The sequence below is a fragment of the Brachyhypopomus gauderio genome, unplaced genomic scaffold, assembly GCF_052324685.1.
Source record: "Brachyhypopomus gauderio isolate BG-103 unplaced genomic scaffold, BGAUD_0.2 sc131, whole genome shotgun sequence".
NCBI lineage: Eukaryota > Metazoa > Chordata > Actinopteri > Gymnotiformes > Hypopomidae > Brachyhypopomus > Brachyhypopomus gauderio.
Genome location: NW_027506952.1, coordinates 369,609 through 387,598, shown reverse-complemented (window position 1 = coordinate 387,598; position 17,990 = coordinate 369,609). Strand labels below are relative to the sequence as shown.

Below are 17,990 nucleotides of genomic sequence, written 5' to 3'. Positions count from 1 at the left end.
TGCTGCAAACTGCAAAATAAATAGAGTTTTAAAGACATTTACTGATTGTCATTGCACAGACACTATACAGTGCAGTGTCCAAGGGCTGTGATTATTCTTTCATTCTTATGCCATCATTCTTACGTCATTCTTATACAAAATTTCCATGTTCTCTAGTATTAGTTTCAAGACTAAAAATAATGTCCTTGTTACCTATGGAAATTTTGGACATTTTTATTGTATGCATGTTCTTAAACATTAGCACTTAACAACAGCTGACTCTTGAGGAATTTCTAATGCAATTGCCAGTGTTTGTGATCTTGTACACTAAGTCTGATGCATGACACAAGGCTGTATGAGATCTACACGTTATTTTTAAAAGTAGTGCTATTCTTGTTACAGGACATAGTTTTAGAGAGTTTGCTCTGTCTTCTTGGATTTACAATAACAATGTTTCTTGCAAAATATTTTCAATAAAATGTTACTTTTACCACTACATTTATATTGTAGTTCTGAGTCTTTTGATAAAGTTCAGTATCCATTTGAACCATATCCATATCCTGACCTTGAGCCTTCACTGCTTTTGTCTTACATGTAGCATTGCTTGCAGAAGTAGATTATTTTCTAAAGTTATATACCAAATTAAAGGGTATGTTGGTGACCGTTGCAGCCACTGTTCTGTCAAATTGGTGCTGGTATACCTTGAATAAAAATTTAACTTTCGGCTGTAGGTCTTTTAATTGTATGAATCATGTTAGATTAATTAGCTTTGTACATGACAGCTCATACTGCATCAGTTTGGAAATGACTGAAAATGGAAAATCCAAAATCTTACAATAACATTACAGTACAAAGATGATGGTAAAAGGTGATGGTTCTTCATATGGGTAACCATGCCTATCTTCATTTTATTTCTACTAAAAGCCCAAAATATGTAACAGCTTGATATATTAACAATGATGTGTTTATATAAATGTTTATATAAATATATTTGGGTCTATATGTAGTTTAGACCCAAAAATGTGGAGTACATGCATCTATGATTTACAGAAACATATAATGATAAAATAATGTCCTGGTGCCTGGGTTGCTAGCCAGGAACAATAGGAATACACGTGACAACAGAAACACAATTAACAGAGCTATTTTATTCTTCTAATGGCAGATAGGTTTTATACATTCACAAAATAATTGGATATCCACCATACTGTATTGGTTTTACTATTAGACTAAAATGATCTGCTATAAGCACTCTGAATTTACATTTTTTTTTAGTATTCACAGAATGACATGAAAAGAATGACATGGCAAGCCTGTTTGCTTGTACCCAAAATGCATTTATCTGGAAAACGTCTTACACTAACTGCAACACAACACAATAGGGTACTTGTAAGACATGGCAACAGTTATTAAATCATGTGATCAAGACAAACTGCAATATTTTATTTATATTTGCACATGTAAATAGTGGATGTGTGCCATTTCTTAAATACTATGGAGTATTTCTTCTCTTAACCTGATATACAGGTCAGCTGCAGCAAGTGGGTCTACTGGGGCATCCCATTCATTTTCTACCATAAGTAGACAACAAAGTTCAAAGACAGTTTCATCACAGGGAAATCGACCTTTTGGAGTGCACTCTTCCATACAAACAGTGAGCTCCTCCATGTGAATAGGTTTCAGTCTGTCCTCAGCACTGTGCAGCTCTGGGAATGAGAACATCATGATTGGCCGGCGCGGTGCAGCACCACCACTTGATCTTGGTCGAATTTTGTGGGAGTTCCATGTATTCACAACTTCATCAAGTTCCTCCTACAAAGAAAGTAGCGCAGAATAAAAGAATAAAACAAATTGTGCACCAATAACTCTTGCCAAAGTTAAGGCTTATGAAGTCATCAATAGACAGCAGGAATTTTCATTCAAATGACCTCTAATCAATCTAAAAACAAGCAGTAACTACAAAGTAGCACTTTCACCAGTCAGCAATCACCAATAAGTGTAACAATTTATTCTGGGTGTTCAGTAATTCCACAAACTATTTTCATGATAACTTCACTAATTCAGAACACTGCTTTCTGCCCAAAACGAGGGCTGTACATTTTCAGGGAACCAGATTCTCCAGTAATTTAAACTATGTGGAAGAAAACTAATTTGCTCCATGCACCTGTCCTGAGAAAGTTGCAGTTAATATAACTGATATTTATCCATTTTGCTTCTACTTATCCTTTTAAATGAAAAAAAAAACAAAATTTTTCATGTCAAAGAAAGATTTTATAATTACTAATAACACTACTATATTGATTTACAATATACAATGTCTACAACTGAGACATTACAGAGGATGAGGAAGCTTTTACCTGAACAAGATTAAGAAAGCAGAACTGGATAAGACTTTTGTCCAAAAAGTCTCCTGTGAAGTGACCATCATCCTGAAATGTTTTAAATAAGTTCATCCAGAACTGTGCACTCTGTTTGCGGAGGGTAGCCCACCATCCTTCAATGCGCTGGTTGGCTGTACTTGTTCCATATAAGAAACTTCTCTGCCCTGCAAAACTGTCTGTGTGATTTCTACGCAAAAACATTTGCATTTGTTCTACACAACCATTTTCTGTGCCCCTGTCAGCACGTACTCTCTCTGGACATCCATTCATGCATGAAACTGTTTTCAAAAAGTAACTTGCAACCAATTTAGGGTCACTGTTTGTGATATAGGCCTCCAGCCATAAAACATAGCGGCTAAAACCATCTATGCAACCATTGATGGCAATGCCATAGGGTTTTAATTTGTCATAGCCATCCATGTGCCAAAGCGCATTTGGTCCTCTGCAGCTGTACTGAGGTCTTCTCAAGCGTCGAGCTCGTCTTAATTCCACACCTTGTGGATCAACCAATTTGATAATGCGTCTTATGGTATCTTGTGACACAACAAATCCACGTTGAACTGCACGAAGATGTAGCCAACGATAACCTTGCATCTGGCCACTGGTCATGATTTCTTGTTGAACAAAGGCCAGTACTTCTTGCAGGTCTGTCTGATTCTTTCTTCTGAAGAGCCCTAGTCTTTTACAAATTCTCTTTAGGGTACGCACACTTATAAGTATCTGATTATTATGAGCTAAAATTGCAAGTATTTCTTTGTTACTGAAAGACAGTCTGAAGTACAATCGAATTAAGTCATCTAACTCTGACATTGTAGGCACCGTTTTTGTCACTCCAGGGTCCAGCCTTTCACAAAAGTCTTTGTTTTCTTTGTGAGAGTGGTTGTTTGCTTTAGCAGAAATTGAAGATGGCAATGCGGTCTCCATAGGAGGGGATGGAATTTGCAAGAGCCGTGTCATCAATCAGTGCTATGACAGCATTGTCAATCTGCAGAGAAGAAGAAAGAAAATAATAATTTTCTTCAAAGTTCACGTTGCAAAACAATTCAATTAAATTTTATTTATACAGCACCAAATCACAACAAACAGTCAGCTCAAGCTGTGTCAGTGTCTCCAATTAACAGGAAAACTGGGACAAATACAATAATGGGATAAGGGAGCTACAGTATGGCCGTTAAGTAGGGTGACCAAACGTCCGTATTTCCTGGGACATGTCCGTATTTCACGTCTTGTCCCGGGCGTTCCGGGTTTATTTTGTTTTTTAAGTGAGGAAATGTCCTGGTTTTTAAATTACCTTCATTGGACCATTAAAATTTAAATGTACAGGCACTACGGCACTGCGCTGCGTGTGAGGTCATCCCTGAGCCAGGTCAAACTTGGTTTATACTTGACGCGTCGCGACCGGCGCGAGGGTCCGAAAATGACGTAATCGCGGTGGCTCCGCCCCTGCGCGAGGGCTCCGCGCGCTGTCGCTTCGTGAGGTCATGCACCTCTCGAATTTTGTAACTTCGATTTTTTTGTAACGGTCATAATTCATGCTTCAGTGGGGCAGCCCTGTTCTTAATCACAATGTAGACAGCGTGACTGTCAGTACGCAAGAAACATGCAACATGCAACCCCCCCTCCAAGGCGTGTGTACAATACGCCCGGTACAGTTCGCGCAGGGTCGCGCAAGGTGGGCGGAGTCACGCGCTACAGTCATTCGCGAAAGTATAAACCAGGCTTCATTCCCAGTAGCGAACCGGTGAAATTCTCAGCCCGGTGCAGCGCGAGGCTGCTGACTAGAACCGTGCTGAGACTTAGGCTAGCATAGACTATAAATTGTGATTTCAGTCTTGAACAGTCTTAAACTGATATTGGCTGGCGGCTAGCGCTCATAACATGCTGCTTAATTTCCGTAGTAAACGTACTCGGTTCAAACTGAAAAGAAGTACAATAATACTCAAAAACCCGTCAATTCACCGACTTTGATGTAATGTGAGACGTTGCCTATTTGGCTAACATTATAAGCTAACAAACATGCTAACAAGTAACGGTTACTTGCTGAGAAAAAAGTGCCAGCCGACAAACTGTCTTTGTTACTCACCTTCTGCTCTTCCATTATTGAAATGCTGTCTTCTGGCACCCCGCGCCCCCGTAGAAACTCGCTTAAATCAGAGACTTTCCGTCCACAGGTTGGTTCACCAACTGCACGCCTCTACATGTCTGTCGATCTCTGGTCATTAAGCTGATGACTTCCAAGTACCCACAATTGTGAGATTAAAGTCAGAATTGTGAGATTAAAGTCAGAATTGTGAGAAAAAAGTCAGAATTCTGAGATTAAAGTCAGAATTCTGAGATTAATGTCAGAATTCTGAGAATAAAGTCAGAATTGTGAGATTAAAGTCAGAATTGTGAGAAAAAAAGTCCGAATTGTGAGAATAAAGTCAGAATTCAGTTTAGATACTAATTAGGGGTGAGACTTTAACGCGTTAATTTTGATTTAATTTCAGGGAAAATAACGAACCTAAAAAATTTACGCATTTTAACACATTTAACACATGAGACACTTTTGCATCGTGGAATGTTTCTCAGTGCACGAGTTCCAGCCATACAGATTATATGGACGCACAATAAGATCATGATGGAGATGACTGAAGAGGCTACGCTGGTGGATGGGAAATTTAAATATAAGAAACTTCCAGATGGAAGTACAAACACAAATAGTGTTATTTGCACTTTATGTAGGAAGGAGTTCGCTTATCACAGGAGCACTTCCACCCTTCGTTACCACCTCAACACGAAACATGTTGGGGCTTACGTGCAGGTCAGTAATGATAACTTAGCTGCTAAATGTATTCCTAGTACGAGCAAACAGTGTCACCAATCAACACTCGACCACATGTCTGGGTTCAAATTAAGAAACAAAATGTCAAAGTCCACGTCAGACAAATTGATCACTGATCACTGGCGAGATGGATTGCTGTGGACTGTAGATAAAGATAAAGGCTTACAAGAACCGCTGCAAATTGCGTCAGCTGATGCAAGTTATGAACTTCCGTCCAGAAAGACAATGTTGAAGAAAATCCAGCAGCTGTATGATGAGGAAAGGGCATTAAAACAGGTTATTGTGAAGAGTGTGGCTCTGAATGGGGATCACTGGACCTCTGTTAGCAACAAGAATTATCTTGGTGTGACAGCTCATATTATAGATGATGAATGGAAGATCCAGTCATTTGCTTTGTGCATGCAGAAGACCACTTCTAGGCACTATGGAGATGTCAGTGCAGAGGACTTTATGGCTGTAGCAAAGGCCTGGAAAATTAAAGAAAATGTCTACCATCTAAAATGGTATTAAAAAACATCTTCTGATTTACTTCAGTTCTTCTTATTCTTCCAATATCCTGAGCAAAACTCCCAAAATTAAACAACATTTTTGGTCAGAATTTCCAGTGTTCTGAAAACTGTTTGCTCTGTTTTCTGCACTCATCTATTGGCCTGTGTAGTAGACTGGTGGAAAAATAAACAAGATGTTGAAGTTTATGCTTTTGCAAGACTCAAAAGGGAACCCATCCTCCATTGGGCGGCCCGTTAACACACAAATTACACAAAAACAAATTATACAGATGAATACACAAGTCACAAACAAATCACACAATCAGGCTAAGTATAAGGTAACTAGAATGAAAGTTCTGGGTGTTGATATTGTCAATGTAAATGTAAAAGTCCCACCCCTAATACTAATATGTGGATGAAAATTATGACAGCTCCTCATGAGACTATTGCACACAGGAGAAATGAAACCCAAGAAGTAACCACAAATGCTGAATAACTAAAGAAGGAGTGTGACAGTGTTGCTGATCATGTTAGATTCAACAGATCTGAATTTTGCATAGTGTGGCAACAGACAAAAAAACATTCAAAATATGCTTTCATTTTCTTCATTGAAAGGAGTTCTCATTTAAGTCCATCAAAGAGCTTTCTTAGTTATCAACTTATCTACATGTTTTGCTTGTAGTTTGGCTGGAAAGAGAAAAAAAAGTCTGATCACAGTTTTTATTTTAACAAAGCAAAAGTATAAACTCAGACAAGAAACAAATGGCTTCCTCTCTTCAAGATGCTTTCCTGCATGGCACTTCACATTGTCTCCCTCTCAGCTGCAGGTGATCTACAGAAGGAAGCAATTTTAAACAAAAACCTTCAACAAAATACAGGTGTAACCCATGTTAATTATTCACTCTTTACATGGAAACATAAGGCCTATAATCTATATAAACATATCGCAATGCATATTTATTCATAACTAACTAGAACAGTAGCTACATCAGAAACACCCCAACATGAAATATTGTCAAGATTCATCCCTTGTGTGACAGATGCAGAAAGGTGAAAAGTGTAAAACAAGTTTGCTGGTCAAAGCAGCAGGGCACAAGTTCTGGCAGTAACAGGTCCAGGTGTTCCATTGACACTGCAGAGCAGTGGAATCACTCAGAGTGATTGCAGTAAGGAACCATCCATAGCACTAGGCTAGTGTTCTTGTGGGCTTAAATATAAGGAGAAAACAACACCAAGGGTGCCTGGTGCACAGTGACTACTACCTTGTTTTTATCTAGCTTTAAATTAGGCAAACAAAATGAATAAGTTTTTAACTTATAAACAGTACTGCACTGCTGTCTTTTATTTCTAAATTTTCACTTCTGTCTTAGCTGTGATACAGATAGAGAAGTTAACTAAAAAACTAATTTAAGACTTTTTGTGCTTACAGTATTCATGTTTTTTTGAGTGGATGACATTAAATATTAATATAAATTACATTTTAAATCTCAGTCAGAAACCAGCATTTATATAGAAATGCTTGAAAAACAGGCGTACATTTATTTTTGACAAATTATTGCTTGATTGTCCAGGGTAGAGGGTTTATTCTTTATCCACACTAGTCAGGGCAGTGGGTTGATCCTTCATCATATCTGGTTAGGCAGGAGGTGGCTGGCCCAGGATCTCTGGAAAGGCTCATCTCTCCTCTCCAGTATTTCTCGGGTAAGCGGGTAGCCATATGGGATCATATGTGGGACAGATGAAATTTAAACATTTGGAGTGTGGCAGCAACTTCGGCTTTAAATTTAAATATTACAGCCTAGCTAAAAAGGCAGAACCAGAAGGTAACACAGACATGGGAGCATTCTGAGACATTGGCATCTATCCACTACACTGTCAACAAACATGAGTGACCACTTGTAATCACAGGATGACAGCACCAGCGCCCCAGTTTACCATAAAACCCTTTGCCCCTGAATCTGTACCTTTATCTAAGGGGGCACATTAATTATCAAACGCTAAACTAAATAAACTCAACCTAAACTTAAATATTGAGACTGTGTCAGATTCCCGGACACATTCTGGAAGGCTATTCCATAATTGAGGGGGCTTATAAGAAAAAGTTCTTCCCCCTGCTGTTACCTTATTAATTGTTGGAACTAATAAGAGGCCAGCACCCTGTGATCTTAGTAGACGTGGGGTTCATAATAGGAAATAAGTTCCTGGAGGTAATCAGGAGCAAGCCCGTGCAGTGCTTTATGAGTCAGTAGAAGAATTTTTAAATCAATACAGAATTTAACTGCGAGCCAATGCAGGACTGATAGGACTGGCCTGATATGATAGAATTTTCTAGTTCTAGTCAGAACTCTGGCTACTGCATGTTGAACTATTTGAAGTTTATTTCGATTCCTATATGAGCATCCTGACAGCAATGAGTTCTTCTTCTTTCGGCAATTCCCATTTAGGGGTCACCACAGCAGATCAAACTCCTCCATCTAGTCCTGTCCTGAGTGTCCTCCTCTGACACACCAGCCACTCTCATATCCTCTACCACTGCATCCATAAACCTCCTCTTAGTTCTACCTCTCCTCCTCTTGCCTGGAAGTTCCATCCTCAAGACCCTCCTACCAACATACCTTTCCTCCTTCTTCTGTACATGACCAAACCATCTCAATCTCACTTCTCTAACTTTATCTCCAAAACATGCTACATGTGCTGATCCTCTAATAAACTCATTTCTAATCCTATCCTTCCTCGTCACTCCAAATGAGAATCTCAACATCTTCATCTCAGACACCTCCATCTCCTTCACCTGTCTCTTTGTCAGTGCTACTGTCTTACTCTGTACTCTCAACCCTAAGTAGGTAAACTCATCATCCTTCACCAAATCAACTCCTTGTAACTGGTCCTGTCCACCGTCTGCTCTCTCATTCACACACATGTACTCTGTTTTACTCCTGCTCACTTTCATTCCCCTGCTCTCCAAATCATATCTCCATCTTTCCAAGCTCACCTCCACCTGCTCCCTACTCTCACTACAGATCACAATGTCATCAGCAAACATCATAGTCCAAGGGGACTCCTGCCTAACCTCGTTCGTCAGTCTGTCCATGACAATTGCGAACAGGAATGGACTCAGGGCTGATCCCTGATGTAGTCCAACCCCCACTTTAAACCCGTCTGTCATTCCTACCGCACATCTCACTGCTGTCATACTGTTCTCATACATATCCTGCACCACCCTCACATAATTTTCAGCTACTCCTGACTTCCTCATACAATACCACAGCTCCTGTCTCGGTACTCTATCATAAGCTTTCTCTAAGTCAACAAACACAATGTAACTTCTTCTGTCCTTCCCTATACTTCTCCATTAACACTCTCAAAGCAAACATAGCATCTGTGGTGCACTTTGCTGGCATGAAACCATAATGCTGGTCACAGATCTCTACCTCTCCTCTAAGCCTAGCTTCCAATACTCTTTCCCAGATTTTCAGGCTGTGACTGATCAACTTTATTCCCCTGTAATTACTACAGCTCTGAACATTGCCCTTATTCTTGAAAATTGGCATCATTATGCTTCGTCTCCATTCCTCAGCCATCTTCTGACCCTCCAAGATTCTGTTAAATAACCCAGTCAAAAACTCCACTGCTGTCTTTCCCAAACATTTCCATGCCTCCACTGGAATATCATCCGGTCCAACTGCCTTACTACCCTTCAGCCCTTACTTCCTCCTTGCTCACCTGGGAAACTTCCTGATTCACAACCTCTACCTCTTCTAACCTTCTTTCCCTTTCATTCTCTTGATTCATCAGTTCCTCAAAATACTCCAAGACACTCTCCTCACCAGAAAACACATTTCCATATTTATCCTTTATCATCCTAACCTGCTGCACATCCTGCCCATCACGGTTTCTCTGTCTGGCCAATCTGTACAGATCCTTTTCCCCTTCCTTAGTGTCCAACTTCTCATACAGCTTGCTATATGCCTTCTCTTTAGATTCTGCCACTGCTCTCTTTGCCTTACGACACATCTCCTTGTACCTCTGTCTACTTTCTTCATCTCGCTGAAAATCCCCATTCTTTTTAGCCAACCGCTTTCCTCTCAAACTTTCCTGAACTTCCTCATTCCAACACTACGACTCCTTGTCTATCTTCCTCTGTCCTGAGGTCACAAGTACCTTCCTAAGCACTTCCCTCACTGCATTTGAAGTCTCATCCCAGATATCCAGAACACCACCACCATTACCCAGTACCTGCCTCACCTCATCCCTGAATTTTACACCACAGTCCTCATCCTTTAACTTCCACCACCTGATCTTAGGTTCCGCTCTCACTCTCTTCCTCTTCTTCACCTCCAAAACCATCCTACATATCACCATCCTATGCTGTTTAGCTACACTCTCCCCTGGTAACACCTTGCAATCACTAACCTCTTTCAGGTTTTGTCTCCTACAGAGGATATTGTCGACCTGTGTACATCTTCCCCCACTCTTATATGCTACCCTGTGATCTTCCTTTTTCTTAAAGTAAGTGTTAACTACAGCCATCTTTATCCTTGTAGCAAAATCAACCACCATTTGTCCTTCTGTATTCCTTTCATTAACACCATATCTACCCAACACCTCCTCATCACCACTGTTCCCTCCACCAACATGTTCATTTAAATCTGCTCCAATAACCACTCTCTCTTCTTTAGGAACCTGTAAAACAACTTCATCTAAATCTCTCCAGAATTCTTCTTTCTCCTCCACATCACAACCTACCTGAGGAGCATAAGCACTGATGACATTCATCATCACCCCATCAATCTCTAACTTTACACAGATTCACCCTGTCACTTACTCTCTTTACCTCCACTACACTCTTACTAAACTCATCCTTCAGGATTACCCCTACTCCATTTCTCTTCCTGTCTACACCATGATAAGAGTTTGAAGCCACCACCAATGCTCCTGGCCTTGCACTTGGTCTCCTGTACACACAGTATATCTATCTTCCTCCTCTCCATCGCATCAGCTAGCTCTCTCCCTTTACCTGTCATAGAGCCCACATTCAACATACCAACTCTAAACTCCACCTTCCTGCTCTGCCTCCTCTCTTTCAGCTTCAGAACCCTCTTCCCCCCTCTCCTCCTCCTCCTTGTCCCAACAGTAGTCCAATTTCCGCTAATGCTCTGTTGGACAACAGCACCAGTGGAGGTCGTTGTTAACCCGGGCCTCGATCGATCGGTATGGAATTTCTATTTTTGATCCACATCATTTGATTTGGCGCAGTTTTACACCGGATGCCCTTCCTGACACAGCCCTCCTTATTTATCTGAACTTGGGCCTGGCACTAAAATACACTGGTGTGTGCACCCTAGTGGCTAGGTTCCTGACAGCAATGAGTTACAGTAGTCTAATCTGGAGCCAACAAAGGCGTGTACCAATTTGTCTGCATCATGCTGTGATAATGCATTTCTTAGCTTAGCAATGTTGCAGAGACTTTGAAAAGCTATCCTAGTAGTATTATCTATGTATTTATCAAATGATGTCAGAGTCCAGTATGACACAGAGATTTTTGGCTACTGAGCCAGGTGTAATGGGGTAGTCTGTGAGATTTAGCATTAGATCAGTCTAGCAGCCTTTGGGCCCAGAAGGAGAACTTCTGTTTTGCCCCCATTAAGTTGGAGGAGCGACATCCAGCATTTAACATCTCCTACTCAGGCCTCAATTTTTCCTAAACTTAGTTTGTCATCAGGTTTGGCTGTAAAGTTGAGGGTCATCTGCATAGCTGTAAAAGTTGACACCATGTTTGTTTATAACTATGCCCAATTGTAGTGTATATAATGTAAATAATGGTAATCCAGGTTGTATCTTTTCATATATTTGATTTCTATGCAGATATAAGCATAATTGCTGGGCTACTACTTTTTCTATGATCTTGGATATAAATTATATATTCAAAATGGGTCTATAATTAGATAGTACAGTTGGATCAAGATTTGGTTTCTTGATCAGAGGTTTAATGACTGCTAATTTACAGGATTTGGGCATGTGACCTATTGTAATGGATGAGTTAACTACCGTTAGAAGATGTTCAGTCAAAACTGGTAATACCTCTTTTAGTAATTTTGAGGGAACCGAGTCTAGTGTGCAAGTAGTACAATTTAATGATGAAATTATTTTCTCCAATTCTGATTGTGGGAGTGGATGAAAAGCATCTATGCAAATATATATGTAATATTTCAGATTTATTTAACATTAAGGAGTAGTTATATTTACTCTGTGCAATGATTATGCTGAAGTGGCCCGTGGTGAAAATGAGTTTGACACCCCTGCCCTATAGTGTAGAATTTTTTTGATAGCAAGAGAGTTACAAAATATAAAAGTATAAAAGTATGATGTGAAGCTTACGCTTCATGCAGCAACTCTGAACTGTCTCTCTCAGTCCAGATTCTTATAGTCAAAGTGTATGTAGAAAAAACTAAGGATGCCTGCTTCCCAGGAGCAGTTATCAGTTTCCCTGGGATTCAACCTTGGGTGCTTAGAAACGAATAAGCAATATTATCTCTAACCCTGCTACTGCACAGAAGACTTCAGAGAAATATCTTCAATATGGTTACAATTGATCACTAAGCAGTGCAAGCAGTACTTTAAACACAGACTGCGCTATAGTGTCTGCATGGACATGATTAACATGAATCACACATGATTATAATCAATATTTCCTTCACAGAGGCAACTACTGGGCAGAGGGTTCCAGACATAATCCAAAGGCAATGTCAAAAAGGCAGCCCAGGTCAGCTATACACAAAAAGATAAGCCAGGCAACGGTACAAAAAGGGAGAATGTAGGAAAGTAAACTGGGTCGAACCATGAAGAGAATAGAATGCAGGGAAAAAACGTTTGGTATGCTTTCAAAAATGTCAGATGGATGGAATATTACTGAGTCTATGTATATATATATATATATATATATATATATATATATATATATATATATATATATATATATATATATAGCCTATCATGGGGCAACATGGGGAATGTACAATAATAGTTAAATACGTATAGATAGATGTACGTATCTCAGTAGTTAGTGACGTGCATTGACTATAGCACACCATTTGTGAGACAACCTCATCATGTCATCATTTAACACGACGGGTGTTGCGCAGTCAGAGTACGGACACACATGCTTGTACAATTAACATTAATAGCTTCACTTAACAATCATATGATATACGGACAATGCAAGTACAACAAGATATGATGACAAACATGGCATGATGTTAACAAAACATACCATAACAAACAAAACGAAACGTAGACATGATTGACACGGAGGGCAGAGCAAACCGTGACGCATCAGTTTTCAGATTACACACAGAATATACCAAATGCCAAAGTAATTTCAGAAATTTTACCTTTTTTCCCCTCCAATATTAGATCCCAGTGAAAACAGGTGCAGATAAAATTTTCTAAAAGATCCAGCAGCCATCTTTTCAGAGAATGCTAAAAACTTTTTATAAAATTAAATACCGTTTACAAAGAAAACCAATGAGAGAAATAATTTCAAAGTTCAAATATAGCTGCAAGCGGCAATTACAGGTCCAAGCCCCTACACGCTCACATGTCTGACACATGTGGACAGATTATGTAGCCAAAGCATGAACAAAGTGCACGCACATTTTTAGAGTACATATACAGTAACAGAGACGTTCACTGAGCCGTCTGGCACAACTTGCACAAATATATAGAGAAATTATGATTATTCACTAAGGTATGGGTAGGTATGGGTAGTGCATTGTTCAGAAGAATCGAATAGATAGGTGTGTGTGTCTATGTGTAAAAGAGAGAGAGAGAAAGAGAACTTGTTTAATTCAGTTACAGAGGTATCTGTTTCGGTGTCTGCATGCATGCATGCCTTTGTGTGTGTCTGGGTCACTCCTTACAGGTTAGTATATGATTATTCACTGATGTATGGATCAGTATGGGTAAGATTGCATGTATGTGAACACTTTGAGTAGGCACATGTGAGTGTATGTGCATAATGTTCATCAAGATTTTGTAGCAGTGTTAGTTCTCACACTCTGATGTGTCTGATATGATGATGTATGTACTCAATCTATGACTGAGATGCATACACAAGCAGGTGTGTGTGTGTGTGAGAGAGAGAGAGAGAGAGAGAGAGAGAGAGAGACAATAAGCCAGACACAAAGTAACAATAATGCACACATCCGACACAATGGTGTGTATGGATAGTATGAATGCCTGTATGAGAAAAACACAGTAGCAACTCATAAGTCTGACACATGTGTAATCAAACTATGACTGAGATGCCTTCACAGTGAAGAAGAATGTACACATTTACAGAAGGGTTTGCAGTAGTGCTGTAGTGTTTGACATGATGGTGTGTGTGTGACAAGGGCAGAGAGGAACAACTTTGCCTGGGACTTGACCCCAGGGATTTTTAAAGTGACATGATGGTAGATGTTAGCAGGAATGAGATGCCTGCACAGTGAACTCAGTGAGTGAAAGTCTAGGTGTATGGAAAGAGTGTACAGTGAACATATATATTCACATTGATGTCTACCAAGAATTTGCAGCAGGTGTACCACAATATACAGGAAACAGTGCAAGTCTAGTAGTTCCTGGTACAGTGTGACACATATATGTACACTGAAGCTATAATTGGAGTGTGTGAAATGGTAATGAAGAGGCACACTGTTTCTGATTGCACACAGCTCACACAAGGTTTTCTAGGTACTGTTTCAAGTGATAGATCTTTTTTTATAATATCATAGAGAATTCAAAGAGAATTTATATATTTCTCAGCAGAAAGAGGATATTGTTTATAATATACTGGCTATAGTGTTACAAATTAACTGTGAATTGAAAGTTATTAATACATTGAATATAATATTTACAATATGTATCTAAAATACTTTTAATTTTGCAGTTATCTCAGATGATGGGGCAGATGTGGAATTGTCTTTTGGGCTGGTGGCTGTGCTACTCTTTGCTCTCCGTGGTCACTGGTGAAGAACAACTGGTACTGGGGAGTCCAGAAGACTGCAAGAATGCTGACTTCGTCCCTGGGTACAACCTTGGAGGAGAGGGCTTTGACATCGTGAAGATGGAGCGGAAAGGTTCCTACGTTATAGACATGGAGAAGTGGGACACAGGGAACGGCAGCTGCATGCTGTGTACAAACAGATACTTAAACCAACAAAAGGAGAAGCTGCCGGCTGCTGTGACATTCTGGAGGACAATTTCAAAGTGTTCACAGACAATTTCCAGCAAAATATATGAGTCAAGTGAAGCTCTTGTGAAGGATTCTACATCATCAGTCTCAAACAACTGGAAAGTTGGACTGGATGTACCATTCAAAGCAGGTGGATCATTAGGGGGCACACATTCCCGTGAGGCAACCATCGCTATGGCAAAATCAAAGGAGGACAAATTCAGTTTCACCAAGCATGAAGTCAAATGCAGCTTTTACAGGTGAGACATTCTTTAATGTTAAGTGTTTTATTAAGATATTTATTCTCAATGTCTGAAGCAAAAACATTTACACATTAATAATACTTTACAGCTATCAAATAGCATCTTCGCCCCCACTGCATCAGGAGTTTCTTCAAGCTCTGAAGTCTCTTCTCCCAACATCTAATTCACACTCCTATCAAAGCTTAATCGACAAGTTTGGCACTCACTATACCACAGGAGTGGATCTGGGTGGGAAGATATCAGCAGTAACAGCTATTAGAACCTGTAAAGCTGCAATGAGTGGCCTTACAGACACAGCAGTTAAGGACTGTTTGGATGTGGAGGCTTCAGGCACATATAAAGGTGCAACACTGAAAACAGAATTCTCTCACTGTCAGGAACTAAAGAAGAAAATGGGGATAGAAGAATCATTTAGCTCAATGTTTGATGACCGACAGACAGAGGTTATAGGGGGGAACATCAACGGTGATGACCTCCTTTTCTCCAGTACATCTCAGGGAAATGCTCGGAATATGTGGATGGAATCCCTGAAGACCATCCCTGATGTAGTGACCTACACCCTTACACCTCTCCACATACTTCTGAATAACAATAATCCTGCTAAACATGGTCTAAAAAAGGCCATAGAAAATTATATAAGCATGAATGCCTTAAAGAATGTTTGCTCAGAGTCTTGTAAGGTAGGGAAGAATAGTGCTAGGGACCGCTGTGTGTGTGTTTGTGAAAAAAGCTCAAATATACTGTCCAACTGCTGTCCTGTTGAAAGAGGTCTTGCCACACTGAAGGTATTTAAACTTTATGCTAAAGGTTTAAATGGAGACACATTCACCCAAACTGATGGCAGTGTAGAAGTCAAATATGGTAATCTAGTTCGTCGCACTGCAGTGATTCATGACAATAATAATCCCCGCTGGAGAGAATCATTTGAGTTTGGTCCCATTAAGATATCTCAGAAAAATGAGCTTACTTTTAAAGTGTATGATGAAGACACATACTGGAATAGTGACCTTCTGGGGACATGCAATTTTGATCTTAACAGGGGAAACTTGAGTGATGTATGCATGTTTAAACATGGCAGCTTCTTTTTTTCCTATAGTGTAGAATGTGCTCCTAGTCTAAATGGTCCAAAGTGTGCAGATTACAGTCCTTCTCCAATGTCCTCCTCTCTGGCTGAGATATTCCACTCCAGAAATGGTATTCTGGCTAAAGATATGTGGAAGCTTGAAACAGCCAGGAATAACACAAAAGCTTTATTTCAAGGGTTATTATGGATATGATATGATATGATAAATTATGAAAGCAGGTTAGCACAGACATTTAACTAAACAGCTCCATTCTGATTGCTTGTGCCATAGGTAAAACGTTTTGAGTTAAGAAGTAGCTTATTCTCACATCTGTGCTTTCAGATTGTAATAACTGCAAACTTTATAATCATTTCTTGCTTACATTCCTGTTTATCTGTAAGTTGGTTGTGTTTTAATTAAAGCATTCACAAAGACAGACCTGAGTGAACTGTCACTGCATCAATGAAGGTACATTAAACTTAGAAGCAGAATATTTTACATTCCCTTGCTCTGAGGATCCATCGTCACAGTTACTGGGCGCGCATACCCTCATGAAGTTTGAAATTAACCATGTCTGGTCCTTTAAGACTCCTGCAATATGAAGTGAAAAATGCTAAGAAAGGTTTTCTTTCAGCCCCTCTGCTGGGGACCCAAGGTTCCATTAGCTGCTAGGACTGCGGTGTCTATTGCTATCCTTAAGCGTAGACCATAGGCGGTAGTTTCTGTCCATTACCTTGACAGCCGAGAACAATAGTGAATTCCGACTTCTCATGCCCCGTGGTGCGTATTGATACCGTGCTAGTCCCCTTCTTCTCCACAGTATGGTTCACGGGGATGTCGAAAGTGAGGGGGACCCAGACCCGGCGGCATGGGCGGGCATTGGCGGGCAGTGCCCCCCCACAGAGTCAGCTATGCCCCCCCTGACTGGACTGGAAGCCGTATATGTTTTTTTTTTTGTTTGTTTTGTTTTCACCTCTGAGTGACCATCTTTCTATTTTTCCTATCTCAGTTTGTCAGTCATACAATTCAACCAATCAGTGAAGGAGGGCAACGTTCTAGCCAATTACAGTTGGAGGGGGGCGGGTCACTGACTAAAGTTCATACTTGAGAAACAGCTACGCTCACCGTTGTTCGTGTGGCATGGATATTCGGACTTATTTCCAAACAAATAAGAGGACAACAAGTGACACTGGAGTACATGAGAATGGACAGGAAGCAGCACCATTCATTTCAGTTGGAAACGTAAGCGTTGAAGTCAACACTGGAGTAAACATTCATGCTAGGAGGGTTAGTTAGTTTCACACACTACACAAACGCCGTCTGCCACTCTACTAAAAGTGGAGTAAACCTCTTTCTGCTCACCACACCTCCTCCCTCACATGCACAAACTTAGGTTTCTTGCAGGCAGAACAGTTCTCTGTTCTGCTCCTTGTACTCCCTAGCTGTTGTAGTTAACCCTCCTAGCATGAATGTTTACTTCAGTCAGTGTTCTCACATCAGTGCTTATGTTTCTCACTGCATGTGTTTTTGCATATATTTGACTTTTAATTTAATTGAATGAACAAAGCACTGCACTATTGTTTTTTTTTGTTTGTTTGTTTAGATTTTGGGATTTTATTGACAGATTGTTGTTTCTCAGCACTGGAGTCGCCATAGAGCTGCTGTTCAATTTTAAGCAAATAAAAGGCTTTTTGAAAAAAATGTGCCCCCCTGAAAAAATACAATGCCCCCCCTTTAAAATGTTTCTGCAGCCGGGTCTGCGACCTCGTCCATGTTGGAG

The 17,990-nt window shown here is 40.1% G+C and overlaps 2 protein-coding genes across 2 annotated transcripts; one reads left to right on the top strand and one right to left on the bottom strand.

The window, feature by feature from the left end:
* Window positions 1-881: 881 nt before the first annotated feature.
* Window positions 882-4,676, bottom strand: LOC143499248 (uncharacterized). Its single transcript, XM_076993991.1, has 3 exons — window positions 4,444-4,676; window positions 2,337-3,345; window positions 882-1,791 (listed from the first exon to the last, which is right to left on the bottom strand). The coding sequence occupies exons 2-3, from the start codon at window positions 3,315-3,317 to the stop codon at window positions 1,465-1,467; spliced, it is 1,308 nt and encodes a 435-aa protein (XP_076850106.1). The 5' UTR covers window positions 3,318-3,345; window positions 4,444-4,676; the 3' UTR covers window positions 882-1,464.
* Window positions 4,677-14,263: 9,587 nt separating this feature from the next.
* LOC143499253 (perforin-1-like) lies at window positions 14,264-16,646 on the top strand. The gene is made up of 3 exons (XM_076993996.1): window positions 14,264-14,402; window positions 14,599-15,143; window positions 15,235-16,646. The coding sequence occupies exons 2-3, from the start codon at window positions 14,608-14,610 to the stop codon at window positions 16,421-16,423; spliced, it is 1,725 nt and encodes a 574-aa protein (XP_076850111.1). The 5' UTR covers window positions 14,264-14,402; window positions 14,599-14,607; the 3' UTR covers window positions 16,424-16,646.
* The last annotated feature ends 1,344 nt before the right edge of the window (window positions 16,647-17,990 follow it).

Excerpts from the sequence above, each read along its gene's own strand:
- LOC143499248 (XM_076993991.1), bottom strand. The coding sequence starts at position 3,317 with ATGACACGGCTCTTGCAAATTCCATCCCCTCCTATGGAGACCGCATTG. Across the intron at positions 1,792-2,336 it reads GCTTTCTTAATCTTGTTCAG|GAGGAACTTGATGAAGTTGT; the intron begins GTAAAAGCTTCC and ends CTTTCTTTGTAG.
- LOC143499253 (XM_076993996.1), top strand. The coding sequence starts at position 14,608 with ATGATGGGGCAGATGTGGAATTGTCTTTTGGGCTGGTGGCTGTGCTAC. Across the intron at positions 15,144-15,234 it reads GTCAAATGCAGCTTTTACAG|CTATCAAATAGCATCTTCGC; the intron begins GTGAGACATTCT and ends AATACTTTACAG.